The sequence below is a fragment of the Pan paniscus genome, chromosome 21 (genome assembly GCF_029289425.2).
Source record: "Pan paniscus chromosome 21, NHGRI_mPanPan1-v2.0_pri, whole genome shotgun sequence".
Lineage (NCBI taxonomy): Eukaryota > Metazoa > Chordata > Mammalia > Primates > Hominidae > Pan > Pan paniscus.
The window spans coordinates 49,304,662-49,331,008 of NC_073270.2; the positions used below are offsets into that span (position 1 = coordinate 49,304,662).

The 26,347-nt window shown below is 49.5% G+C and overlaps 1 protein-coding gene across 7 annotated transcripts; it reads left to right on the forward strand.

Moving 5' to 3' along the window:
* The first annotated feature begins 244 nt into the window (after positions 1 to 244).
* SGK2 (serum/glucocorticoid regulated kinase 2) lies at positions 245 to 26,342 on the forward strand. 7 transcript variants are annotated; one of them, XM_034947097.3, is made up of 14 exons: positions 579 to 760; positions 1,000 to 1,136; positions 1,949 to 2,007; positions 2,545 to 2,594; positions 3,142 to 3,199; positions 3,393 to 3,476; positions 4,862 to 4,993; positions 6,102 to 6,214; positions 6,509 to 6,545; positions 7,524 to 7,610; positions 10,380 to 10,475; positions 11,687 to 11,842; positions 15,759 to 15,848; positions 20,623 to 26,339. In XM_034947097.3, the coding sequence occupies exons 3-14, from the start codon at positions 1,972 to 1,974 to the stop codon at positions 20,785 to 20,787; spliced, it is 1,104 nt and encodes a 367-aa protein (XP_034802988.1). In that variant the 5' UTR covers positions 579 to 760; positions 1,000 to 1,136; positions 1,949 to 1,971; the 3' UTR covers positions 20,788 to 26,339. The 7 variants fall into 7 exon arrangements, with proteins under 7 accessions (XP_034802992.1, XP_008949547.1, XP_034802991.1 ...); XM_034947098.3 differs by having other exon boundaries at positions 1,003 to 1,136; XM_008951299.5 differs by lacking the exon at positions 1,000 to 1,136 and having other exon boundaries at positions 574 to 760; positions 4,865 to 4,993.
* The last annotated feature ends 5 nt before the right edge of the window (positions 26,343 to 26,347 follow it).

Here is a 26,347-nt window from a genome sequence, read left to right on the forward strand (position 1 = left end):
AAATTCACTGATATACACCACTATGAACACACACAATGACTTACCTATACACACATTAATAGACACCCATACTGCTCTTAACACACACCTTCAGACATCCACACAGACTCACACTCACCCACATACACACACACTGACACAGCATATTCACATACAAAGATACACACTGATATGTACCACACAGAGACACGCTGAAACACATCCATATACACACCACACACACTGAGATACAGTGACACACACAGTCACAGATGCACAGACATATGCTGATGTAAATGTACAAATGTGGTCACACTGACACATACATGCAATCATCTACGCAGACTCATAGAAACCGACACAAATACCTGAAATACAGAGCCACAGACAGACACACACGGAAGCACTCTATGCACAAAACACTCACACAGTACACACCATGCTGCACATACCCTGACCCAAACAGTCTAACAAGCCCTGAGGGTCTCCAGGGCTGCCCTGGGGCTATTGCCCACCCCTCCCACCGTCCCCGCTAGGGTGAGATGGTGTTCCCCAGGGAACAGAAGTCTCCAGTCCCATCTTAAGCTCTGCTGGATCCCGCGTGACATCAGCTAGCCCCCTCGCGGCTGCCGGGAGCTGTGAGCTCTGTGCTGGGGCCAGGCCGGCACCAGGCACAGACACTTAGGCCCTTGTTGGGAGAACAGAGAGAGGCTCTCTTGTCCACTGCCTGTCTTCGGTTCCAACTGCTGGTTCTCCTAGAGGCCTCTCCTCAGACTCGCAGGTATGTGGGACCAGGGAGGCCAGGTCCTGGCCGAAGGGCCATTGGGGTCAGCCCAGGAGAGGGTGTGGCAGTGTTGTGGGCTGTTTGCAGGAGCACACACATCTGGCATTGGCTAGGGGCAGGCTGTGCTTCCTTAGCAGTTCTGCAGCTTGCTCTTAAGGCTTGGCAGGGCTGGGCCTCTGAGGGAAGCCTGGGCTGGGGGATCCTCTCAGTTCCCCTTCACTTTCTCTGTTCCCAAGAAGGCCATGAGGTTGGTGCCTCCAGGACCCCCCCTTGTAAAGATGGGAAATCTCTACTCAGAGAGGCTGGGCTGCAGCCCAGGCCCCACAGTGGGCCAAGACTAAGGTCTTGAGATGCGCGGCAACTGGGCTCTCAGGTGAGTTCTCTGCTCTCAGCCTTTGCCAAGCAAGGATGAGACTGTGGGGCCCCAAGCAATCTGTGGCGGGGCCTGGGCACCCTGGCCCCGTCTCCCCTGCAGGGTGGAAGCAAGGAAGACACTATTCCTGGCCACATAGATCAGCTGGTCACACCTTCTGTTGTTTGGCCCCGAATAGATATTGGCCAGTCTTGGGTCTCTCTGTGGCCCCAGCCCAAGGCTTCCAGGGCAGCTGTCTTTCCTGAGGCATTGGGCAGAATTCCTTGTGGCAAGGAGATCGTAGCACAGAGCCCAGCTGGGACTGCGCACAGTAATTCAGGGTTGCCATTGTTCCTCTATGGGAGTCCGGAGAGCCCAGCCTGTGCTTCACAAGGCTATGTGGCCTTAGGAAGGTCCTTTTTTAGGCCACAGGCCTTCCATCTGTGAAATGGGGGATGGGTTCAGACTTTATGTCCTGAAAAGATCCTTCCAGCCCTGGCCATCTTGGACTTCTGGAGCTACCCTGGCTCACAGGGGTCTTGTTGCCCTGGGTGTCCCCAGTTCTTGAAAAGAATCAGCCTGGGAGGGGCCACACCCTGACCATCCCCCTTTATCCCTTCTGAGATGTTTGTTAGGAAGTCTGGGTCCAGGGGATATCATTTCTTGTTCCATCCATGCAGGGGTTGCTTACCTCTGGGGTAGGAAACCCTCAGGTGGTGGCAGGTGCACAGGTAGGGGAGGATGGAGAGGGCAGTGGTGCCTGAAGCCCTGGATGGGCGGAGCTGACTCCCCAACACCAACTCTCTCATGCCTGCTCCTCCCTGTCCCCCCAGAGCTGCCTGATCATTGCTACAGAATGAACTCTAGCCCAGCTGGGAGCCCAAGTCCACAGGTGAGTGGTTCTTGGTCCCCCACCCATCATCAGGGGGCTCACTTCTTCCCAAGGCTAAGGAAATCTGTGGGTCCCAGACAATGTCAGGGACTGAGAGGGTTACTGCGAGCACATAGAAATGAGCCACTTGCAGGGTGAATAGAGTAGAGATTTGAAATAGGGCTTCAAGATGAACTGGAAAAATCATGAGATTTGTCATGGAGACACCTGGGTCGTATCCCAACCTGGTTGCCTGTGAGACCCTGGGCAACTCCTCTCTGGGCCTCAGTTTCCTCGCCTATTCAATTAGCACAACAGCCAGCTGCCTCCCAAGGCTGTTTTGAGAAGTGGGTAAGATGGTGGATAAGTGGATTTGTGGGTGGGTAGAAGGAGGGAGGGAGGGAGGGAGGCGGGCAGGCGGGCAGGTGAAAAAAAAAGAAAAGAAAAAGGCAGGCAGGCCTAGTAGAGTTGTTGGAGAAGGGATCAGGGCCTGGGCCAGGAGAAAGGGAGGTAGCCAAGGAGTAGGGATCTGCTGATCATAATCACTTCTTTCTTTAGCCCTCCAGGGCCAATGGGAACATCAACCTGGGGCCTTCAGCCAACCCAAAGTGAGTTCTGGTCCCTCAAGCACCTTTCCTACTTGACTCCCCTCATACCTGGCTCCCCTTGCCTTGGGAATAAAATCCAGATTCTCTGGTCTAGCATTCAAGACTCTCTGCCATCTGGGCCCAGGACCTTTCCCCAGCTTTATCTCCCACAAATTCCTCAGCCTCTGCCCATGCTGAACCCTCTTCCTGCAATGCCACCGAAATGTCTGCATTGTTAGCAACTCCCCACACTTCAGGTCCTTCTGAGGGGCTTTGGGTACCAGAACCCTGCCTTCTATGCAGGCCTTCTGTGCAGTATGTCTGGTTTTATCTCTACCCTCTGCCTGTTGTTTAACTTGAATTTGAGTTCCCCTGGGGCCAGGGTGAATCTTACAAGCCCTCTTTCGGCTGGGAGAACATGGGGTTCTTCGGGGGTGAGGAGGCATGGCTCCTGGAAGGCGCTCTGTATCTCCCCATTCTAAAGTTAAAAAGAAGCCCAGGTTTGTTCTCAGGCACCAGGTTTCCAGACATTGCAAATGCTGATCCGTGTTTTTCCCTCTTCCCCCAGTGCCCGGCCCACGGACTTCGACTTCCTCAAAGTCATCGGCAAAGGGAACTACGGGAAGGTGAGTGACTTGGTGAGGGTGGGAAGCCTGGGTCTTCCCTTCTGCAGCCTCTTCCAGCCCCTGCTGCCACTTGTATGTATGAAGAGAGAGCACTCGCACCTGCAGACAAAAGCAGGGGCAGGCGGGAGGCCTTGTACTGCTGTTGGGAAGTCCAAAGTCACCTACAGGGCCTCAAATTCATGTTTCTGCTCAGGTCCTACTGGCCAAGCGCAAGTCTGATGGGGCGTTCTATGCAGTGAAGGTACTACAGAAAAAGTCCATCTTAAAGAAGAAAGAGGTACCAGAGCTCGGGCACAGGCATTTCTTCTTCTGCTTCTCAAACCGCAGCCTAGGGTGGCTTTCAAAGATGGGTCCCACCTCTGACAGGCCCATGGGGCTGGGTGCAGAAGTGGTCACAACAAAGGGTAGAGGGGAGGTGGTACGCAGGATGCTGGCCCTTCTCAAAGAAAGCAGGCCAAGCCACCTCACCACAGGGCTTTCAGGAAAACCAGCCTGGCTTTGCCTTCCCCTGGGAAACACAGGCTCCACGATGGACAAGTCTTCTGCCTGCTCCAAGTGCCAGGCTCCCCATCTGTATAATGTGGAGCCCCACTTTATTCTCTCTGAAGACCCTTCATGCCATCAGGCCATATGGCTGGAGTGCAGTAGTGCAATCACAGCTCACTGCAGCCTCAAACTCCTGGGCTCAAGCAATCCTCTCGCCTCAGCCTCCCAAAGTGCTGGGATTAGAGGCATGACCTACATGCACAGCACATCATGGACTTCTTTTTTTGTTGTTGAGACAGAGTCTTGCTCTGTCACCCAGGCTGGAGTGCAATGGCACCATCTCAGCTCACTGCAACCTCCGCCTCCTGAGTTCAAGTGATCTCATGCCTCAGCCTCCCCAGTAGCTGAGACTAAAGGCACCCGCCACCACTCCTGGCTAATTTTTGTATTTTTAGTAGAGATGGGGTTTTGCCATGTTGGTCAGGCTCCTGGCCTCAAGAGATCCGCTGGCCTCAGCCTCCCAAAGTGCTGGGATTACAGGCATGAGCTACCACACTCAGCCCCATCGTGGATTTCTTGATGCCTCAGCTGACCTGAGTTCCTTTAACACCTGACTCCATTAGTAGGCCAGAGCAGGCCCAGAGAGAGGATTGCATAGGAGATCGGGGGACTCAGAGAAAAGAGAGATTAATGTTAACAAGGTCTCCGTTGGGGGTGGAATGGGAGGTCTTCCTGAGGGAGGCAGCGGTGCAGCTGGCCTTGATGGTGGGATTCTGATGGTCTGAAAAGAGGGTGCGACATCCAGGAAGAGGAAATAGCATGAGCAAATGCATGAATATGGATAGTGCGTGGCTTCTTTCCCTCAGGAACTCATTTATGTAGGCATCACACATGCTTTGCTTTTCACTCCAAGGGCAAGAAGCTCTGATACAGGGGCTAGAGCTGTGCCCTCATGAACTAGCTTAGGATGAGGCTGACCACCCTGAGCCCTGAATACTAAGGAAGGAACTTGGGCCTGGCTCTAAGGGCAATAGGGAGCCATTGTGGGTGTTTGAGCAGGGGCATGAGAAAGTCCTGGGTAGGATGACCCCCACCCACAAGCTTATATGGGCTGAGCCGGGATAAAAGAGGCTGTTGTGGGCTGTGACATGGACCCCTCTCTTTGTGACTCCACAGCAGAGCCACATCATGGCAGAGCGCAGTGTGCTTCTGAAGAATGTGCGGCACCCCTTCCTCGTGGGCCTGCGCTACTCCTTCCAGACACCTGAGAAGCTCTACTTCGTGCTCGACTATGTCAACGGGGGAGAGGTGGGTGGGCCCACAGGGAGGCTTCCCTGGGCTGGCTCTCGGCTGGGAGCTGTCCATCCCACATGCCCACTGCATGCCAAGTTCTGGAATGATCTCACTTCATCTTACAATAGACCCATTTTGTAGCTGAAGAAACTGAGGTTCAGGGAGGTAATCATTTGCTCAAGGCCACCCAGCCCATACCTGGTAGAGTCAGGACTTGAATTCAGGTCTGTTAGACTCCCCACCATAATGCTTTCTTGCCTTCCTCATTCCGAGTTGCCCATAGACGCACTTTGATAGACCCGGGAAAGGTCAATGCTAAGAGGAGCTCGTGGTCAAGGTTTCTAGTGCTCCCATTTTGCCCCATAGGCCACAGGGTGGGATTGACTGGTCACTGTGGTAAACAGAGACCTCAGGCCACCTGGTGACCCAGAAGCACAGCTGGGACAAGCAGAGCTCCCTCCTGGGCTTCACTCTGTCTCTCTGGTCAAGATGCAAAATGTAGTGGAGCTCCAGTCAGTGACCCCAGATTTAACCTGCGTGATCTCTTGCCTTTCAGAATGATGCTAAGAGGGGGGTTTTTGTCCTGCATCCCTAAGTGAAGGGCTTTCCATGCCAGCAAAATAGTCCAAAAACATTGGCCCGTGGGTGGATCTAACCTGAGCTCAGTCTGACAGCCGTATCATCTTATCGCCTGGATTGATGGAAAAGCATAATCTTTGAACCACGCAGGTTCAAATGCCAGCTCTGCCAATTATAAGCTACATGACCTTGGGCAAGTCACCTAACCATTCTGACCCCTCCTAGCTTCCTCTTACATGAAACTAGCATGACACTTGTACCTTGAAGGTTGTCATGAGGATTAAATAGGAGATGTGGAAGGGCCTGACTTGGAACCTGGAACACAGGAGGTGCTTAAGCAATGCTAACTCATCTCTTCTTCTGCTGACTCTTTGGACACCCGGGACTGCTGTGTGGGCAGGGGCCAGCATGCGCTCTTTTGGTAGGAAGAATGCTGCAGGTCAGAGAGGGAGTGAGCTCGCAGCCGCACAGGGCAGGGAGCAGGTGCACCCTAGCCCTACAGCAGCCACCCAATAACTCCTGTCACACTCCTCCTCCCCTCCAGCTCTTCTTCCACCTGCAGCGGGAGCGCCGGTTCCTGGAGCCCCGGGCCAGGTTCTACGCTGCTGAGGTGGCCAGCGCCATTGGCTACCTGCACTCCCTCAACATCATTTACAGGTGAGGCCTGCCTGTGGCTCAGAGCCAGGACCAAGCCCTTCTTGCTCCAACAGCTAGGGGTTGTGTGGACACTAAATCCTGATGAAATCCTGGTGGACTTGGTCCTTTGTTTTGGGTGGGGTTGGAGTCTCCTCCTCCGAGGTCCAAGTGCCCAGCCTTTCTGGGCTCTCCTTCTGCATCTCTGGCAACCTCCATGAATAGTTCTCCTGCCGGGACCACCCCCCGCCCAGGTCTCCAACTCTCCTCACTAAATGGCTGAGACACCTCAAGGCTGTTTTCTCTTATCTTCTGCAGGGACCTGAAACCAGAGAACATTCTCTTGGACTGCCAGGTTGGTGTGTGTGTGTGTGTGTGTGTGTGTATGTGGTTGCACAGGTACACTATCTGACCATGAGTCTGTGTGCATGGGTGTGCATGCATTGTACATGTATGCATATAGGTAGAGGAGGCATTTGAGCATATGTGTGTGTGCCCATGCACATGTACACACATACATATGTGCACATGAGACTGTACATGTATATGTGTGCATGCATGTACATAAGGGGCAGAGGTGGAACCAGGTGGAGGCTGGTGGAGTTTGTCTTAGACTGGGCTCCATGGAAACAGACTCTGAGATGGAGAGGAGGCAGAAGCTTTATTGGGGAACATTCTCAAGAGATAACACTTTTAAAGGGGTAAAAAAACAGGATTGGGCAAAGGAAGAAGCTCACCTGCATTGTGGTTGCCAGTGGGGCCTCGGCTGATCTTGCCGGCAGGGGGAGGGCCTGAGCTGGGGTGGGTCTCTAGGATTGTCCCAAAATGAGACAAAGAGGATGGGCCTTTGTGCCCCTGGACATGGATTGCTCCTAGGGAGGGGGCATAACTTTGGGTGCGGGCAATGTTCTAGCAGCAGGGGGATGGGGATAGGCATGGTTCTTCTGTAGCCTGGTTTCAGAAGAGGGATCCAGGCAGAACCCCACAGTATCTACTCACTCTACCTTCCTGCCCAGCTGCCACAAGGTGTGATTGCTTTCTGAGTCCCCAGCCTCTGTCTAGGGGTTTTCTGTCCACAAGCTGCCACTGTTGTAGGGGTGGGTCTGAGTTTGTGATGAGCCGTGGGCAAACAGTGGAGTGCCCACCTGGCCCCCTGTGCTGCTCCTGGCATCCAGTCCAGGAGCCCTGGGTTGGAGTGGAGCCTCCAGCCTGTGCCTGAGCATCAGATCCCACAGCTGCTGCCCTGGGGTGTGGCATCTGGGCTTTGGGGGTTAGGCCTGGCCATACCCTTGGCTCATACCACCCTCCAGCCCATGCCCTCCGTCATTCTCAGGGACACGTGGTGCTGACGGATTTTGGCCTCTGCAAGGAAGGTGTAGAGCCTGAAGACACCACATCCACATTCTGTGGTACCCCTGAGGTAAGCGTAAACATCCCAGGAGAAGGGGAGGTCATGAGTGGGTGAGGCCACAGCTCCTGATTAGAGCCAACAGGTTACAGTGAAGGGGACTCACTCCTTTGACCCAAACACTTCTCCTGAGTGGGCTGTACACTGAACTTTGGTTTCCTCATCTATGTAATGGGGGCACCAGCTCTAGGACTGCTGAGACCCAGCCAGCTAGCTGCTGGTGAAGCTCTACCGCAGTGCTATCCAGTAGAAATAGAAATAGAAACGCAGGCTGGGCACAGTGGCTCACGCCTGTAATACCAGCACTTTGGGAGGCTGAGGTGGGCAGATCACCTGAGGTCAGGAGTTTGAGACCAGCCTGGGTAACATGGTGAAACCCCATCTCTACTAAAAATACAAAAAATTAGCTGGGCACGGTGACGGGCACCTATAGTCCCAGCTACTCGGGAGGCTGAGGCAGGAGAATCGCTTGAATACAGGAGGCGGAGGTTGCAGTGAGCCAAGACTGTGCCACTGCACTCCAGCCTGGGCAGCAAGAGTGAAACTCCATCTCAAAAAAAAAGAAAAAAGAAAGAAATTCAAACCACATAAACACTTTAAAAATTTCCAGCAGCCACATTTAAAAAGTAAGAAAGTAACAGGTGAAATTAATTTTAATGATGTATTTTATCTAACCCAACATATCCAATATTCTCATTTCAACATACCATCAATATAAAACTGGTCGAAATATTTTATTCCTTTTTTTTTTCTAACTAAGTCTTGAAAATCTGGCATGAATTTTAACACTTACAGCCCATCTCAATTTGGAGCAGCCACATTTTAAGTGTTCGATAGCCATGTGCAGCCAGTGGCTGCTATATTGTACACTACTGATCTGCAGGGTGAAGGCCACGTGCAACAAGAGGGCCTGGCCTGAGCGTTAAGACCTGGGCTGGCAAGTGTAAACCACAGGTCCGTGTCCATCTTCCAGCTGCCAAGAGCCTGGAGGGTTACAATTTGCAGATCTCAGCAGTCATTTAGACATGTCTATATGTCCCGCCAAGGTCTCTCTGCAGCCCTGAAGTTAAAACCTTTCTTTGGGCCAGGCGTGGTGGCTCACGCCTGTAATCTCAACACTTTGGTAGGCCGAGGCAGGCAGATCACCTGAGGTCAGGAGTTCGACACTAGCCTGGCCAACATGGCGAAACGCCGTCTCTACTAAAAATACAAAAATTAGCCAGGTGTGCTGGCAGGCACCTGTAATCCCAGCTACTCAGGAGGCTGAGGCAGGAGAATCGCTTGAACCTGGGAGGCAGAGGTTGCAGTGAGCCGAGATCGGGTCATTGCACTCCAGCCTGGTGGACAAGAGCGAGACTCTGTCTCAAAAAAAAAAACAAAAAACTTTATTTGAACTCCCACCAGTCTTGGACCTTGGACCTTGGACCTGAAGGGGTCCCCAGTGGCTAGACAGACGTCAGGGTGAGGGTTGGAGGGCTGAGGCTACAGACTGGGAGACTCCTCCCCACCTGGCATGAGACAGGACCTCAGCTGCTCTCTTTTTCTCCATATGCTTGAAAAGCTGGGTCTTAGATCTAATGGCCTCCTCACTTTGGTTCTAGGGTAGCTGATGGTCGGATGAACTCTCTGAGCAGGAGCCATGGTCTGTGTTTGGGTATGGTGGGTGGTGTTTGCTGGATAAAGCCAGCGCCCCAAAGCCTGACAGTCCAGCCATCCCTTCCTTGGACGTTGCTAGGGACGGGAACAAAGGATATGGAACCCCAGCTCATGTAGGAGACATGTGGCCCCAACACATCACCTTTACCACGACTCAGCCACTGCCATGGTGTTGGGGGGCATAGGCAAGAGTAGCCATGGTTGCTCCCATTGTTTGAGGGCCAGCACATATGTTAGCATCTTAGAACAGCTTCTAGGAGGGATTTGGTATCTTCACATTTTTAGGATGAAAAAACCAGGGTCTGAGAGGTTAAATGCCCTGCCTGAGACCACGTACCAACCACGGCTCAGGTCTGTGTGACTCTGCCCTTCCCTAGACCCACACAGTCTCTCAGAGCAGCTTTTCCTGTTGCTGAGACCTTGCCCCCGACTCGGTGGCAGAGACACCAGGCTAAGAAGTCAGTAAGCCTCTTTTTTTTGTTCCCAGGTTCTCTTCCTCATGCAAGGCATAGAGACATGGTGTACATTTATTTATCAATAGCTCAGGGGTCACCCCCTCCTTCCTGACCCTCTCGTCTGACCCTAGGGTTTCCAGCACAAGGATATGCCACATTTACTTTTACTTACACTCACATTAGTCTCCACACTGCCCTGTGAGAGTACTCCCGGGGCCTTCCATTCCCAGGACACGGATAGCCAGTTGAATGCCCTTGCAAAAATAGAAAAAGGCATCCCCTCCGGGCAGACAAATTAGAAAAAGCACCCCTTGAAACAAAAATAAAGTTGCCAGATAATACCTTTGAACTAGTGTTGCGGCTTGGTGAGTGGATTACAGCCATGAGTGCAGCCCCCTTTACCCTTTTGGCTGGTGCTTTTGTGTGGTACACACCATGTAAATTGCACAAAGCAGTCCTGGCTGACCTCTTCTACATCCCCAACCCATGGCAAAGGGCCCTGCAGAAAGCAGGCCTTTGCTGAATGACTGATGCATGAACACACACACAGCCACAGAGCACACGCACAGCAGGGTCAGCTCTTGGTCATCTTCTTCCAAGTGCCTTATTTACAGCTGGGGCAACTGAGGTTTAACGACTTATTTCAAATAAGTGTGTTTCCTTCTAACAGTACTTGGCACCTGAAGTGCTTCGGAAAGAGCCTTATGATCGGGCAGTGGACTGGTGGTGCTTGGGGGCAGTCCTCTACGAGATGCTCCATGGCCTGGTGAGTCAGGGGTAGCCATCTACAAGGGCCATCTGGCTAGGTAGGGATGGGTCTATCTCTCATGTGGTCTACACAAGCTCTGTCCAGGAAAATGAGCAAGCCATCTCTTCATTCCAGACTAAAAAAGATAACGCCAGGGCGAATATGCGAATTTTTTTTTTCAATAATGTTAGTTTAGGCCAGGGGCGGTGGCTCACACCCATAATCCCAGCACTTTGGGAGGCTAAGGCAGGTGGATCACCTGAAGTCAGGAGTTCAAGACCAGCCTGGCTAACATGGTAAAACCCCATCTCTACTAAAAATACAAAAATTAGCTGGGCGTGGTGGCGGGCACCTGTAATCCCAGTTACTCGGGAGGCTGAGGCAGGAGAATCACTTGAACTTGGGAGGCAGAGGCTGTAGTGAACCGAGATCGCACCACTGCACATCCAGTCTGGGTGACGGAGACTCTGTCTCAAAAAAAAAAAAAAAGTTAGTTTACAACACACTGTCTCACCTTGGGTACCTCAAAATAGCCTTTGGAGGCTGACACAGCAGGAAATGGAGTTATTCATATTTTGCTGATAGGGAAATTGAGACCAAGAGAGATCACAGTCCTGATAGGTTGTGGAGCCAACCCCTGACCCCAGTCCTAGGCTGCCTGCTTAGGTAGAGGCATGTGTACATTTGCCCTAGGCCATGCTTTGCTTTGAAGTGGTTTCACCAGCATAGCTTGGTCCCTAGGAAGGAACAGGCTCTGTGGATTAAGGGGAAGGAACAGCTGGAAGAGGTGTGGGAGGAAGAATAGTAAGAAAGAGAAGGGGACCCTGGATATGGTTTGGGGCCTGGCTGTCTTCCTAACTGTGCCACATAATTGCTCTGAGCCTTGTTTTCTTATCTGAAAAATTACAACTCTCTTGGAGGATGGTTATGAGGCTGGGGTGAAATGATTAAGGTGAAAGTGCAAATGTTGCCAAATGCAAAGTTGGTGCACAAGCTAGATGAAAAGAGATGGGCCTCACGATGGTGGGAAGAGACTTCTGACCTTCCTAGCAACTCTCTCCATGTGCCGGAAGCCTGGAGTCCTGTCTCTTTCCAGTCTGCCATGCGAGCCATTGCACAAGACAGGGGTCATACTGAATCCTCCCAGCCGCCCACCTTGCTCCAAGTCTCCCCGAGCCTGTGTTCACTTTGCATGGGTGATCCTCCAGCTGTTCTCCCTCTCTCCCCAGCCGCCCTTCTACAGCCAAGATGTATCCCAGATGTATGAGAACATTCTGCACCAGCCGCTACAGATCCCCGGGGGCCGGACGGTGGCCGCCTGTGACCTCCTGCAAAGCCTTCTCCACAAGGACCAGAGGCAGCGGCTGGGCTCCAAAGCAGACTTTGTAGGTGACCTACCAGTGGAGCACTGGCCCCCATGGGGCTCGCAGCTTCCTGCAGAGGCAGCTCAGAAGCACATTAACACGCATCCTGCTGCCTTCTAAAACCAGGCGCTGCTCACTTGTTCATTTGGAAATTCACTACTGCTACTAGCTGACTACTTTCTCTAGTCTAGTTCTCTTAGTCAATCGATATTTACTAAGCACCAACTATGTGCCAGGTATTGAGCTAGGTGTTAGGGATTCAATAGGCTGGGTCTCTGCCCTTATTAAGTTTGGGGTGGGGGCCGGGTGCGGCATACACGCCTGTAATCCCAGCACTTTGGGAGGCCAGAACGGGTGGATCACCTGAAGTCAGAAGTTCGAGACCAGCCTGGCCAACAATGGTGTAAACCCTGTCTCTACTAAAAATACCAAAAATTAGCTGGGCATGGTGGTGGGCACCTGCAATCCTGGCTACTTAGTAGGGTGAGGCAGGAGAACCACTTGAACCTGGGAGGCGGAGGTTGCAGTGATCTGAGATCATGCCATTGCACTCCAGGCAGGGCAACAAGAGCAAAAATCCACCTCAAAAACAAAAACAAAAAAAGTTTGGGATTGGGGGCAGGCAAAAACCCCAAACATTATATACAATTATCACAAGGTATGACAAGTGTCAGGAAGAAAATGAATAATGAGCTGAGATAGACAATAATGGGAGGGGGGGCAAATTAATAGCGGCATGATCAGGGAGTTCTCTCTGAGGAGGTGACAATTAAGCTGAGGCTTGACGGATGAGAAAGAGGCAGCCATGAAGACAGCTGGGCAAAGGCTCCCCAGACACAAGGCACAGCATGTGCAGAAGTCCTGCTATGGGAACAAGGAGGAGAGTGGCCAGTTTTAGGGTGTTTTGAGCAGAGGTCTGGCATGACCTGATTTAAGTTTTTAGAAGATTCCTCGGGCTTCTTTGCAGAGAGTGGACTGCACTGCATCTGCTTTTTTTTTTTTTTTTTTTTTTTCGAGACAGAGTCTTGCTCTGTTGCCAGGCTGGAGTGCAGTGGTGCAATCTCGTCTCACTGCAACCTCCTCCTCCTGAGTTCAAGCGATTCTCCTGCCTCAGCCTCCCAAGTAGCTGGGACTACAGGCACCCTCCACCACGCCCAGCTAATTTTTGTATTTTTAGTAGAGACGGGGTTTCACCAAGTTGGCCAGATGGTCTCGATCTTTTGACCTTGTGATCCGCCCACCTTGGCCTCCCAAAGTGCTGGGATTACAGGAGTGAGCTACCATGCTTGGCCTTTTTTTTTTTTTTGAGACTGAGTCTCACTCTGTCACCCAGGCTGGAGTGCAGTGGCACGATCTCAACTCACTGCAACCTCCATCTCCCAGGTTCAAGCAATTCTAATGCCTCAGCCTACTGAGTAGCTGGGACTACAGGCATCCGCCACCATGCCTGGCTAATTTTGTATTTTTTTAGTAGAGACGGGGTTTCACTATGTTGGACAGGCTGGTCTCGAACGCCTGACCTCAAGTGATCTGCCCGCCTCAGCCTCCCAAAGTGCTAGGATTACAGGCATGAGCCACTGCGCCCAGCCAGCACTTGCTTTTTACAAATATCTGAGTACTTCTTCCTTGCCAGACCCCAGGCTGGGCAAATGGGATATAGGGATAAATGATTCATAGTCCATTCTTAGCAAATTCATTATATTCATTCATTAAAGTGGCACTTTAAAAATAATCCTACTTTTTTATTCAACACAAGGTAATTTGGATTTACAAAAAGAAGGCCGCAATATTTTCTCACCAGGAGTTTGCTTTCTTTTCTAACATAGTGGTTAAGATGAATGGACTAGGCCAGGTGCAGTGGCTCACATCTGTAATCCCACCACTTTGGGAGGCCAAGGCGGGCGGATCACCTGAGGTCAGGAGTTTGAGACCAACCTGGCCAACATGGCGAAACCCGGTCTCTACTACAAGTACAAAAATTATCCAGGTGTGGTGGTGGGTGCCTGTAATCCCAGCTACTCAGGAGGCTGAGACACGAGAATTGCTTGAACCTGGGGGTGGGTGGAGGTTGCAGTGAGCTGAGATGGGCACCACTGTACTCCAGCCTCGGCAACAGAGTGAGACTCTATCTCCAAAAAAAAAAGATGAATGGACTATGAGGCAAACTACCTGGGTTCAGCAGATCCCTCCTTCACTGCTTACTAGTTACAGGACCTTGGACATGTTGCTTAATTTCTGTCTGTGAGCCGCAGTTTCCCCATTGTAATAACAGCACCTAACATAGCTGTTTTGAAGATCAAATGGATTAGTATTAATGTATGCAAAGTACTCTCAGCAGTGTCTGGCACACAATAAGTGCTTTTTAAGTGTTTGTACCAAAAGCTTTACATTCCAGTTACTGTAAATCGTAACAACATTTAGGGCATCTGCTGCCTATTCCTGGCCAGCTTAAAGAATAGGAGCTTCCGTGAAGATGTCTCCTGTTCCAAGCAAAAATTTGTATCTTAAAAAAATACGTATGACTCTTAAAATAAGTTATACATTCACATAGATCAAAATTCAAAGGGTACAAAAGAGTATCTAGAAAAAGTCCTTCCAGCCACCCAGTTCCTCAATTCAGAGGCAACCAATGTTACCAATTTCTTGGGCATTCTTTTTTTTTTTTTTTTTTTTTTTGAGACGGAGTCTTGCTCTGTCGCCCAGGCTGGAGTGCAGTGGCGCGATCTCGGCTCACTGCAAGCTCCGCCTCCCGGGTTCACGCCATTCTCCTGCCTCAGCCTCCCGAGTAGCTGGGACTACAGGCGCCCGCTACCACGCCCGGCTAATTTTTTGTATTTTTAGTAGAGACGGGGTTTCACCGTGTTAGCCAGGATGGTCTCGATCTCCTGACCTCGTGATCCGCCCGCCTCGGCCTCCCAAAGTGCTGGGATTACAGGCGTGAGCCACCGCGCCCGGCCTCTTGGGCATTCTTTTGGCGGCTTTTTTTTTTTTTTTTTTTTTGAGACAGAGTCTTGCTCTGTTGCCCAGGCTGGAGTGCAGTGGCATGATCTCGGCTCACTGCAACCTCTGCCTCCCGGGTTCAAGCGATTCTCCTGCCTCAGCCTCCCAAGTAGCTAGGATTACAGGCACACACCACCAAGCCTGGCTAATTTTTCTATTTTTGTAGAGACGAGGTTTCACCACGTTGACCAGGTTGGTCGTGAACTCCTGACCTCAGGTGATTCACCTGCCTTGACCTCCCAAAGTGCTGGCACTACCAGCATGAGCCACTGCACCCAGCCTCTTACGGAGATATTTTGGATCTGGGTTGTTAACCAGCCCACTGGGGTTCCTGATATAGGGAGGTGGAGAATAATTATTTGAGAAACACAGATAGAGGATGTGATGGAAAGAAGTTGGTGCCAATGTTGATTTTGATTAGGAAAGGTGGTGAATCATGACCAGGGCTGAGTCCTAAAATCTGGGTGTCTGGGAATCTGAAGGTCTTCTTGGGGGCTTTATTTTTCAAACCTTCCCTAGTGAGTTGATTTAGTCTACTTCTCTGGTTTGCATCCTGGAAAACTCAAGATGTACTGAAGCAGAGTGAGGGGAGGGGTCTCCAAGCTCCCACTGGTACTCCCCCACCCCCAGAGCAGATTCCGATGTATTATTCACTGACACCCCCAAAGCCTAGCAAAGGGTCGGTGCCCAGAGAAGGTGCTCAGTAAATAGTTTTGGAATAAACAGATGCTGTAGTGGGGAGAAGGGTTTGGATTCTGGATGATGGGAGAAACTTGGCTGCAAAACTCTCTTGTCCCAGGAAACTAGCCAGAACTGCAAGTTAATTTCCAGTTGACAGCCAGTTGCTGGTGGAGCTCTGGAGGATGTGGGGGTGAGGTGAGAGCACCCATGGGGAGGGCTACTTCTAACCAGAACCTTTTTTCTGCACTTCCTGCAGCTTGAGATTAAGAACCATGTATTCTTCAGCCCCATAAACTGGGATGACCTGTACCACAAGAGGTTAACTCCACCCTTCAACCCAAATGTGGTAAGAGGTCACAGCATTCTAGACTCTGGATTTCCGGGGCTGGGGGAGCTTGCTATGCTTGCCAACTCTCCTTATCTAGATGGAAAAATTGGGGGTCCAAGAAGCTCAGTCATTTGTCCTAGGCTACACAGTCAGTCAGAGACAGAACTGGGCCTGACTACAGGTGCAGCTCTTGGATAAACAGCCATGTTGCTGCTCCTTTGTCTTGAGCACCAATAAATAACTCTGGCTGCAGAGACTTTTACAGTTTGTGAAGTGCTCTGTGTCGCACAGCACACCCACATAGGGCCAAGCCCTCTAGAGATATTTTATCCTTTTCTATTTATAGACTTTTTCCTGATAATAAAAATGACATATATCCTTATAAAAAGTATGTAAAACACTGGCCAGGCACAGTGGCTCACGACTGTAGTATCAGCACTTTGGGAGGCTGAGGCGGGTAGATCACTTGAGGTCAGGAGTTTAAGACCAGTGTAGCCAACATAGTGAAACCCCATCTTTACTAAAAATACAAAAATTAGCCAGACATGGTGGTGCACACCTGTAATCCCTGCTACTCGGGAGGCTGAGGTGGGAGAATAGCTTGAACCTGGGAGGCAAGGGTCACAGTGAGCCAAGATCATGCCATTGCACTCCAGTGTAGGCAACAGAGGGAGACTTCATCTCAAAAAAAAAAAAAAAAAAAGGGAATGTATGTAAAACAGAAAAGTTTAAAGTAGCAGTGGGGAAACGCTTATTATCTCACTACTTAAGGGAAACCACTGGCATATTTCCTTCCAGTCACTTTTCTATGTGTTTTTTGTTTGTTTGTTTTGTTTTGTTTTTTTTCTTGAGATGCAGTCTCACTCTGTTGCCCAGGCTGGAGTGCAGTGGCACAATCTCGGCTCACTGTAAGCTCTGCCTCCTGGGTTCATGCCATTCTTCTGCCTCCGCCTCCTGAGTAGCTGGGACTACAGGCGCCCACCACCATGCCCGGCTAATTTTTTGCATTTTTAGCAGAGATGGGGTTTCACCATGTTAGCCAGGATGGTCTCGATCTCCTGACCTCGTGATCTGCCCGCCTCGGCCTCCCAAAGTGCTGGGATTACAGGCGTGAGCCACCGTGCCTGGCCTGTTTTGTTTTGTTTTTAACCTAATTAGGTCCTACTTTATAGTATCTATATGTGTGTGTGTGTTTATTCATCTATATTATCTTCCTCCTTTTTTGGCTAAAAACTATGTTATAATTTCCTCATGTCATACAAAATTTTATAAATACAATTTTTAGTGGCTGCATAATATTTCCATCTTATGTTGGTAACATAATTTACTTACCCATGTTCCTAATGGCAATCTTATGGTTGTTACTATGTTTTTTCTTTATCATGATGTGCTGATGAACAGCTTTAAGTATATGTCTTTGCCCAGAATTCTGGTCATTTCTTTAAGATGGATTCCTTATGGGGAATTCCCAATGCTAATATTTTTTAGATTCTTTTTTTATTTTTTATTTTATTTATTTATTTTTTTGAGACAGAGTCTCGCTCTATCGCCCATGTTGGAGTGCAGTGGCACGATCTCAGGTTCAAGCAATTCTCATGTCTCAGCCTCCCGAGTAGCTGTGATTATAGGCATGCGCCACCACGCCTGGCTAATTTTTGCATTTTCAGTAGAAACAGGGTTTCACCATATTGGCCAGGCCGGTCTCGAACTCCTGGCCCCGAGTGATCCACTTGCCTTGGCCTCCCAAAGTGCTGGGATTACAGGTGTGAGCCACCGCACCTGGCCATTTTTAGGTTGTGGATTCACACCACCTTTTCACTGTGTGGAAGGGAGAACCATCTACTTCCTACCAGCGGCACTTGCTGGAGAATTCTCATCTTGCTTGCACTCTGAAGCATGTGTGGTTATTGTTTTTTACTTTGCAAATTTGGTAAGTAAAAAACAGCATCTCTTAATTGTTTTAATTTATATTTCTTTGTCTTATAGTAAAGATGGTTAGTTTTTTAAATTTATTTATTTTTTGAGACAGGGTCTCACTCTATCACCCAGGCTGACGTGCAGTGGCATGATCTCTGCCTATTGCAACCTCCACCTCCTGGGGTCAAGCCATCCTCCTACCTCAGCCTCCTGAGTAGTTGGGAGGTGGGTGCCACCACACCTAGCTAATTTGTATTTTTTGTACAGATGATGTTTTTCTATGTAGCCCAGGCTGATCTTGAACTCCTGGGCTCAAGTGATCCACCCCCTCAGCTTCCCAAAGTGCTGGGATAACAGGTGTGAGCCACCACACCTGGCCAGTTTTTATTTTCATTTTTATTTTTATTTTTATTTTATTTTATTTTATTGAGGTGGAGTCTCACTTTGTTGCCTAGGCTGGAGTGCAGTGGCACGATCTCAGCTCATGGCAGCCTCTGTCTTCTTGGTTCAAGCAATTCTCCTGCCTCAGCCTCTCGAGTGGCTGGGACTACAGGCATGTGCCACCACACCTGGCTAATTTTTGTATTTTTAGTAGAGATGGGGTTTTACTATGTTGGCCAGGCTGGTCTTGAACTCCTGACCTCAAGTGATCTGCCCACCACAGCCTCCCAAAGTGCTGGGATTACAGGCATGAGCCATCGCGCCTGGCTTTTATTTTTTTATTTTTGAGATAGAGTCTTGCTCTGTTGCCCAGGCTGGAGTGCAGTGGCACGATCTCAGCTCACTGCAACCTCTGCCTCTCCAGGTTCAAGCAATTCTCATGCCCCAGCCTCCCGAGTAGCTGGGACTACAGGCACTCAGCACCATGCTTGGCTAATTTTGTTGTTGTTGTATTTTTAGTAGAGACGGAGTTTCACCATGTTGGCCAGGCTGGTCTCGAACTCCTGACCTCAAGTGATCTGCCTGCCTTGGCCTCCCAAAGTGCTAGTTTTGCAATGTTAATTGGTAGTGGCAGTGTGAATGAAAGGAGTCCTATTGGAGGTGGGCGTGTGAAGCTGTGTGGTCTACCTGTAAAGCATGGTGCCAAGCCCCTTCCATCGAAACAACCTGCATACCAAACACTGCCAAGGTTAATTCACCATTTACATTTCTCACTTGTTTAATTACCTATTCATGAACTTGTCTTTGGGCACTGGATCAGATAGGATACACTCGGGCCAGGCACCAGAAAAGCTTCTTTTCCTTGGGATTTTAAAAAGACAGTGAAGATAATGTCAGACTTATACCCTGGAGAGAGAACCATACATGGAATACTAGGCAGAGATGAATGGACTTTAGAATGAGACACTCCGGAGCTGGATTCCTGGTTTTGTCACCTACCATTTGTGAGGTCTTCAGTAAGTCTCTTTAGTATCATTTTCTTCTACAGTCACACAACTAATAAGGGCCAGGATGCACATTCTGATCTTGGAACTCTGAGTGCTGGGCTGGGACTACCTTGTCTTGTAGCCTTATTGAGAAGCTAGAAACTGTGATCTGTTTGGCTCCATAGACCTATTTGCACACTAAAGCAGATTTGCAAGCCCTTCCCCTTCCTCACCTGCTTACTTCATAAAACCCAGGCCTCCTCCACAGAGAGACTGTATTGGTTAGCTCTTGGTGTATAACAAGCAACTCCAAAGCTAGGTGGCTTAAAACAACAATCTTTTGGCTGGGCATCGTAGTTCATATCTGTAACCCCAGCACTTTATGAGGCCGAGCTGTTAGCATTGCTTGAGGCCAGGAGTTCAAGACCAGCCTGGTCAACATGGCGAGACCCCCATCTTTATAGAAAAATAGAAAATTAGCCAGGTGTGGTGCTGCATGCCCAGCTACTCAGGAGGCTGAGGTGGGAGGCTCGCTTGAGCCTGGGATGTCGAAGCTATAGTGAGCTGTGATCATGCCAGTGCACTCCAGCCTGGGTGACAGGCAAAAAAGACCTTGTCTCTTAAAAAAAATTATTTTGTTTGGATTCTATGTGGTTTTTTTTAAAGTCTGAGTCAGGCCAGCTGGTCTCTGTGGAGCTCTCTCATATCTGTGGTCAGCTAGTGGGACAGTTGGCAGTTGTTGATCTAGAATTGCCTCACTCCCATGCCTGGGAGTTGGCAGGCAGCCAGGGCAACTGAGTTCTTCATGAGCCTCTCACGCTCCAGCAGGCTAGTCTGGGGCTGTTCACATGGTGGCCTCAGGGTTAGAAGTACAGCAAGAGAGCAACTCCTGATGTGCAATTTTCAAGCCTCTGCTTGTGTCATATTTGGTAATGTCCCATTGGCCTAACCAAGTCATATGGCTAACTTACATTAAAGGAATGGAGAAATAGACTCCACCTCTAGATGGGAAATGGAGAATTTGTGAACATTTTTGTAATCTCCCTCACAGGTCTTCCTCCAAAATAGCTAAAGCAGCCCCAGTCAATCTCCACCATATCACCCTATTTTATCTTCTTCATAGGACCTATCACCATCCTAAGTTACCTATTTGTACATATGCTTATTATCAATCCTCCTACCCCCTACACAATGTAAGCTCCATGAATGCAGGGGCTCACTTTATCTTGTTCTCCTGTGTTCCCAGCACCGTGAACAGTACCTGGTAGGCATTCAGTAAGTGTTATGTTGATTAACTGACTTGCCTAACGATTGGTGTGGAGGCAGAATACCAGGGGGTGAGAGGAATCAAATGATCAATGTAAATGCACAGGAAAGTGACAGTCAAGTATGGATGACTGTGAAGCATGGGGCACTCACAGAGGCCTGACATCCCTCTCTGAGGATCTGGGCTCCTTTGGCAGCTCTGACCCCGGTGTTTTCTTCTCATCATTGGCTTTTATTGACAGACAGGACCTGCTGACTTGAAGCATTTTGACCCAGAGTTCACCCAGGAAGCTGTGTCCAAGTCCATTGGCTGTACCCCTGACACTGTGGCCAGCAGCTCTGGGGCCTCAAGTGCATTCCTGGGATTTTCTTATGCGCCAGAGGATGATGACATCTTGGATTGCTAGAAGAGAAGGACCTGTGAAACTACTGAGGCCAGCTGGTATTAGTAAGGAATTACCTTCAGCTGCTAGGAAGAGCGACTCAAACTAACAATGGCTTAAACGAGAAGCAGGTTTATTTTTTCCACCACATAAAAGAAAAATAATGTTTCGGAGTCCAGGACTGGCAGGACAGGTCATCAGATACTCAGAGGCTGTATTTCTGCCCTGCCAACCTTGACAAATGGCTTCCAATGTTAGGTTTGCTACAAGATGGTTACTGGAGCTCTAGCTGCCAATTTTGTGTTTAGGGAAGGGAAAATGGAGGAAAGGGGAGAAGAGCAAAGGGCGCTTTTAAAGAGCTTTCCCAAAAGCTCCACCCAATGACTTCTGCTTCCATCTCACTAACCACCCACCCCTACCTGGAATGGAGGCTGGGAGATGTGGCTTATTTGCTGGGTACGTGACTATCCCTAATAACAAAGGGGTTCTGACACTAAGACAGAAGGGGAGAATGTTGGGTAGGCAGCCAGCACTCTTTTACCAGAGGGCCTCCTGGTGTTTGGATTTTGATCTCGATGTGTAAAATGACAGAGATGTAACAAGCTCATAGGGTATCAATATCTCTTATTGTTCTATGTTGATGATATTTGTCTTTGTTGTGGGTAATACTGGACATTTGTTATTGGGTCTGGGTGCCTGGTATCTGAACCCCTTCTTGTCTCCAGAGAATCCCCTATTTTATGAGACTTCATGGGGGGGGCAATAACTACCTCCACTTAAGAGTACCTGAAAATGCTAGACACTGACTTTCCCAGCCTCCCCTTAGCTAGGGCCAGGCATGGGGACCAGGGATAAACCTGTGCCACATTTTGACTCAGGGAAGGGATCGGGAGCGCTCTTTTGTGTGGTAACTGTGATAACAGTACCCGCAAAATTGAGTTCCTGGTGTAGAAGTGGCAAGGATGCAAACTGTAGCAGTTGGTGCTCAGTGGCAGCAACGCCATCAGACCAGCCCTGCAATGTCATTCCTGGAAGCCTCAAGTCTTTTTTTTTTTTTTTTTTAAGACAGTCTTGCTCTGTCGCCCAGGTTGGAGTGTAGTGGTGCTATCTCAGCCCACTGCAACCTCCGCCTCCTGGGTTCAAGCAATTCTCCTGCCTCAGCGTCCTGAGTAGGTGGAACTATAGGCACGCGCCATCACACCTGGCTAATGGTTTGTATTCTTAGCAGAGACAGGGTTTCGCTATTTTGGCCAGGCTGTTCTCGAACTCCTGACCTCAAGTGATCCTCCCACCTCAGCCTCCCAAAGTGCGGGTATTACAGGTGCGAGCCACTGCACCCGCCCAAGCCTCAAGTCTTGTCTAGCTTTCCAAATGATCTGAGAATTTCTGATCCTTTTTAACACACTCCTTTTTTGCTTAATTGGCCAAAGTTAGCTTTAGATCGCCTGCCTATGCTTGGCTAGTTGCTGTACTAGACTCTTCCATGTCTGTTACAAATTTTCCATCCAAACAACCCTGAGGTAGGAATTATTACTGTCCCCTTTTTACCAATGAAGATGCAGAGTCAGAGAAGCTGTTCCTTGCCTGAAGGTCACATAGCTAATGAGGGCCAGAGCTGGGACTTGGAGCCCTACAAGCTGGCTCCAGGGCTCTCACATTGAACTTTTGTGCTGATCTGCTTCTCACCCTGGCTATTAGGTCCAGGCAGAATGACTGCCAAAATCTCTAGTGAGGAGCTAAGTCAAAAGTTGGCTGGAACAAGCCAAGTATAAGAAATGGGGTATTGAAAAGGAGACATTGAACGGGATGCCGCTCCTGGTCTGAGCCTGGCTGCCAGGTTCATGCCGTGCTCCACCGCACATCGGGGAGCTCAGAGCTGGACAGAGCTGGAGGCTGCTGCAGACTTGATGCCTAGAGCTTCCTGGCCACCACCATGGAGCTCCATATGTTCAAGATTAGTCTTTTTTTTGAGACTGAGTTTCGCTCTTGTTGCCCAGGCTGGAGTGCAGTGGCACGATCTTGACTCACCGCAACCTCCGCCTCCCAGGTTCAAGCAACTCTCCTGCCTCAGCCTCCTGAGTAGCTGGGATTACAGGAATGCGCCACCAGGCCTGGCTAATTTTGTATTTTTAGTAGAGACAGGGTTTCTCCATGTTGGTCAGGCTGGTCTCCAACTCCCGACCTCAGATGATCCGCCCACCTCGGCCTCCCAAAGTGCTGGGATTACAGGCATGAGCCACCGCACCCAGCCAAGATTAGTCATTTCTAAAGATAATTCTGATCGGACAGAACGTGAGCAGTAACACCTCATAAATTCAGAACACTCTGCACTTGTGGGATGGATTGTGCTTCCTTACTTCAATGGAAAAGTGGTTCGTTTCGGCTGGGCGTGCTGGCTCACACCTGTAATCCCAGCACTTTGGGAGGCCGAGGTCAGGAGTTTGTAGACCAGCCCGGCCAGTATGGTGAAACCCTGTCCCTACTAAAAATACAAAAATTTAGCTGAGTGTGGTGGTGCGTGCCTGTAGTCCCAGCTACTCGGGAGGCTGAGACACGAGAATCACTTGAACCCGGGAGGCAGAGGTTGCAGTGAGCCAAGATCGTGCCACTGCACTCCAGCCTGGGCGACAGAGTGTGACTGTCTTATTAATAAATAAATAAATACGAAAAGTGGTTTGTTTTTTTACAAATGTGTGGTTCATACTCCTGGGTGGCCTTATTAGCTTTTTTGGTTGGGAGACAAGGGAAGGAACTTTCTTGGATCAGTGTGTGCTGGTGATTTTATTGCCTTTTCCTCTTAATTCAATCCCACTCTTTCCCTTCCTCAAGTCTTGTTCACCCAGCCCCCTGCCCCAGGAATCACGGGGAAGAAGTCTGGGAGACCATAGAAAAAACACCAATGACACTGAGCTATTAGAGATCAAAACTGGGTCAGGAAGAGTTCATGTTAAGCTTTCACATGTGCTAAGAACGCTGAAAGATACACACTGATTTCCATCTTAATAGTGCCGGATAATTGACAAATATGGGACAAGATGAGGAAGAGGTCAAAATCCCCCTAACTTCCCAAAGCAAAAAAACAAGAGTATAATGATCAGAAACGTAATAGTAGTGTCAGAAGCACACAATCAGCTGTGGACGGTGAAACATATAATGGTTCTATCTGTTCTGAGATTGTAAAAGCACAATTATTTTCATCAGGATAAAAAATAAAAATGAAAAACCATGCTGTTGAATGGAACATGCTACAACCTGTGTTTATTGAGCACATTCCAAGTTTTATATGCATTATCTACAATCCTCACTATAAGCCAGCATTTAGAAATTATGAACTTCAGACTGGGCGCAGTGGCTCACGCCTGTAATCCCAGCACTCTGGGAGGCCAAGGCAGGCAATTCACGAGGTCAAGAGTTCAAGACCAGCCTAGCCAAAATGGTGAAACCCCGTCTTTACTAAGAATACAAAAGTTAGCCGGGCATGGTGGCGGGTGCCTGTAATCCCAGCTACCTGAGAGACTGAGGCAGGAGAATTGCTTGAACCCAGGAAGCGAAGGTTGCAGTGAGCGGAGATCATGCCATTTCACTCCAGCCTGGGCAACAGAGCAAGACTCAGTTTCGGCAAAAAAAAAAAAAAGAAAGAAAGAAATTACTAACTTCACTTTACAGATAGGATACATTTGCTCAGAGATTATGAAAACTGCCCAAGGTCACCCAGCTGGTACAAGTCACAGCGAGGAATTGAACTTGGTGACAACTACTGATTCTAAAAGTCTTACTCTTGCTTTATTGGGGGGGCGGCGGGGATGGAGTTATGCTCTTGTTGCCCAGGCTGGAGTGCAATGGTGCAATCTCAGCTCACTGCAACCTCTGCCTCCTGGGTTCGAGTGATTCTCCTGCCTCAGTCTCCCAAGCAGCTGGGATTACAGGCGCCCGCCACCACACCCGGCTAATTTTTTGTATTTTTATTTTTATTTTATTTTTTATAGAGACGGGGTTTCACCATGTTGGTCAGGCTGGTCTCGAGCTCTTGACCTCAAGTGATCCACCTGCCTTGGCCTCCCAAAGTGCTGGGATTACAGGCGTGGGCCACTGCACCCGGCCAAAACTCTTACTCTTTCTGCAATCTCCAACAGTGGGAGAAATGCTCTGGGCAGGTGCTGTAGCAAACACTGACTGCATATCAGGCAGAAAGATCCCAAGATTTGTCCCAGCCTTCAAATGGGACGGCCTACTCTCTCTTCAGTGAGAATACTTCATTTCCATTATTACCCTAACTGCAAACTGTATTCACCCAATTCTGCACCAAAATACAGCATCCCCAAGAAGAGAACTTTTTTTTTTTTTTTTTAAGAGACAGAGTCTCACTCTGTTGCCCAGGCTGGGGTGCAGTGGAGCGATCATGGCACACTGCAGCCCGAACTCCTGGGTTCCAGCGATCTTCCCACCTCAGCCTCCCAAGCAGCTAAGACTACAGGTGTGTGCCACCATGCCTGGCTAATTTTCTTTTTTTATTTATTATTACTATTATTATTGGAGAGAAAAGGTGTTACTGTTACCCAGGTCCCAGACTCCTGGCCTCAAGCAGTCCTCCCACCTTGGCCTCCCAAAATGCTGGGATTACAGGCAGAAGCCACTTCATCTGACCAAAGAGAATTCTCAAATCACCCTCTTCTCCACTTTCTTTTTTGAGACAAAGTCTCACTGTGTTGCCTAGGCTAGAGTGCGGTGGCACCATGACGGCTCACTGCAGCCTCAACCTCCTAGGATCAATCAATCCTCCCACCTCAGTCTCCCAAGCAGCTGGGACTACAGGCGCGCGCCACCACGCCCAGGTAATTTTTCCTATTTTTAGTAGATACCGGGTTTCGCCATGTTGCCTAGGCTGGCCTCAAACTCCTGGGCTAAAGAGATCCACCTGCCTCGGCCTCCCAAAGTGCTGGGATTACAGGAGAGAGCCGCTGCGCCCGGCCCGTCTCCACTTTTAAAATTTCCAGTGACAGAAATTGTGGAAAGCAACACGAGTTGTATGTGTTTTAATATCCTAAACTCGAAGACAAACATAAATGTAAATAAAAACTGTCAGCGCTCTCTGCAATCTTCAGTTTGGGTCTTCCAGGCTGCTGCAGCGTTGTTCACAAATCCACACACCTCTAAAGGCAGGCACAGAGCGCTTTCCTGGGTAGTCGGGTGGCCTGTTGGTAGTTGCAGGCTTCTGGTTTCCCACCTTAATGGAGATGGCAGGGCAACCTGTATTGTGGTGCTTTTGCACAAGCAGTTCTTTCTGCCCGGAACGCCCTTCCCCAGCCTTTGCCTTAATGAATACCACTCTCTCTTCAAATCTCTGCTCAACAGGGGCGCCTTTTTGACCAGCTTAGTCGTTAGACTCCCTAATACAGTTCATAGTTTTCACATTTTTGTAGAATCTATTCAAGTTCTAACTCCCCGCCATGCTCGCCGGCGCTCAAGCCTAGTACCATGGCAAGCAAAGATGCGGAGTTAATAAAACAGAATTATACGCTGTTATCATTCTCAACACTAAACCTGCGCACCCTTTTCCGTTAAGTAGTTCCCAATAGTCCACCCC

Coding starts and splice junctions, on each gene's coding strand:
- SGK2 (XM_034947097.3), top strand. CDS start 1,972: ATGAACTCTAGCCCAGCTGGGAGCCCAAGTCCACAG. Junction 3,477..4,861: donor CCATCTTAAAGAAGAAAGAG/GTACCAGAGCTC, acceptor GTGACTCCACAG/CAGAGCCACATCATGGCAGA. Junction 6,546..7,523: donor ACATTCTCTTGGACTGCCAG/GTTGGTGTGTGT, acceptor CGTCATTCTCAG/GGACACGTGGTGCTGACGGA.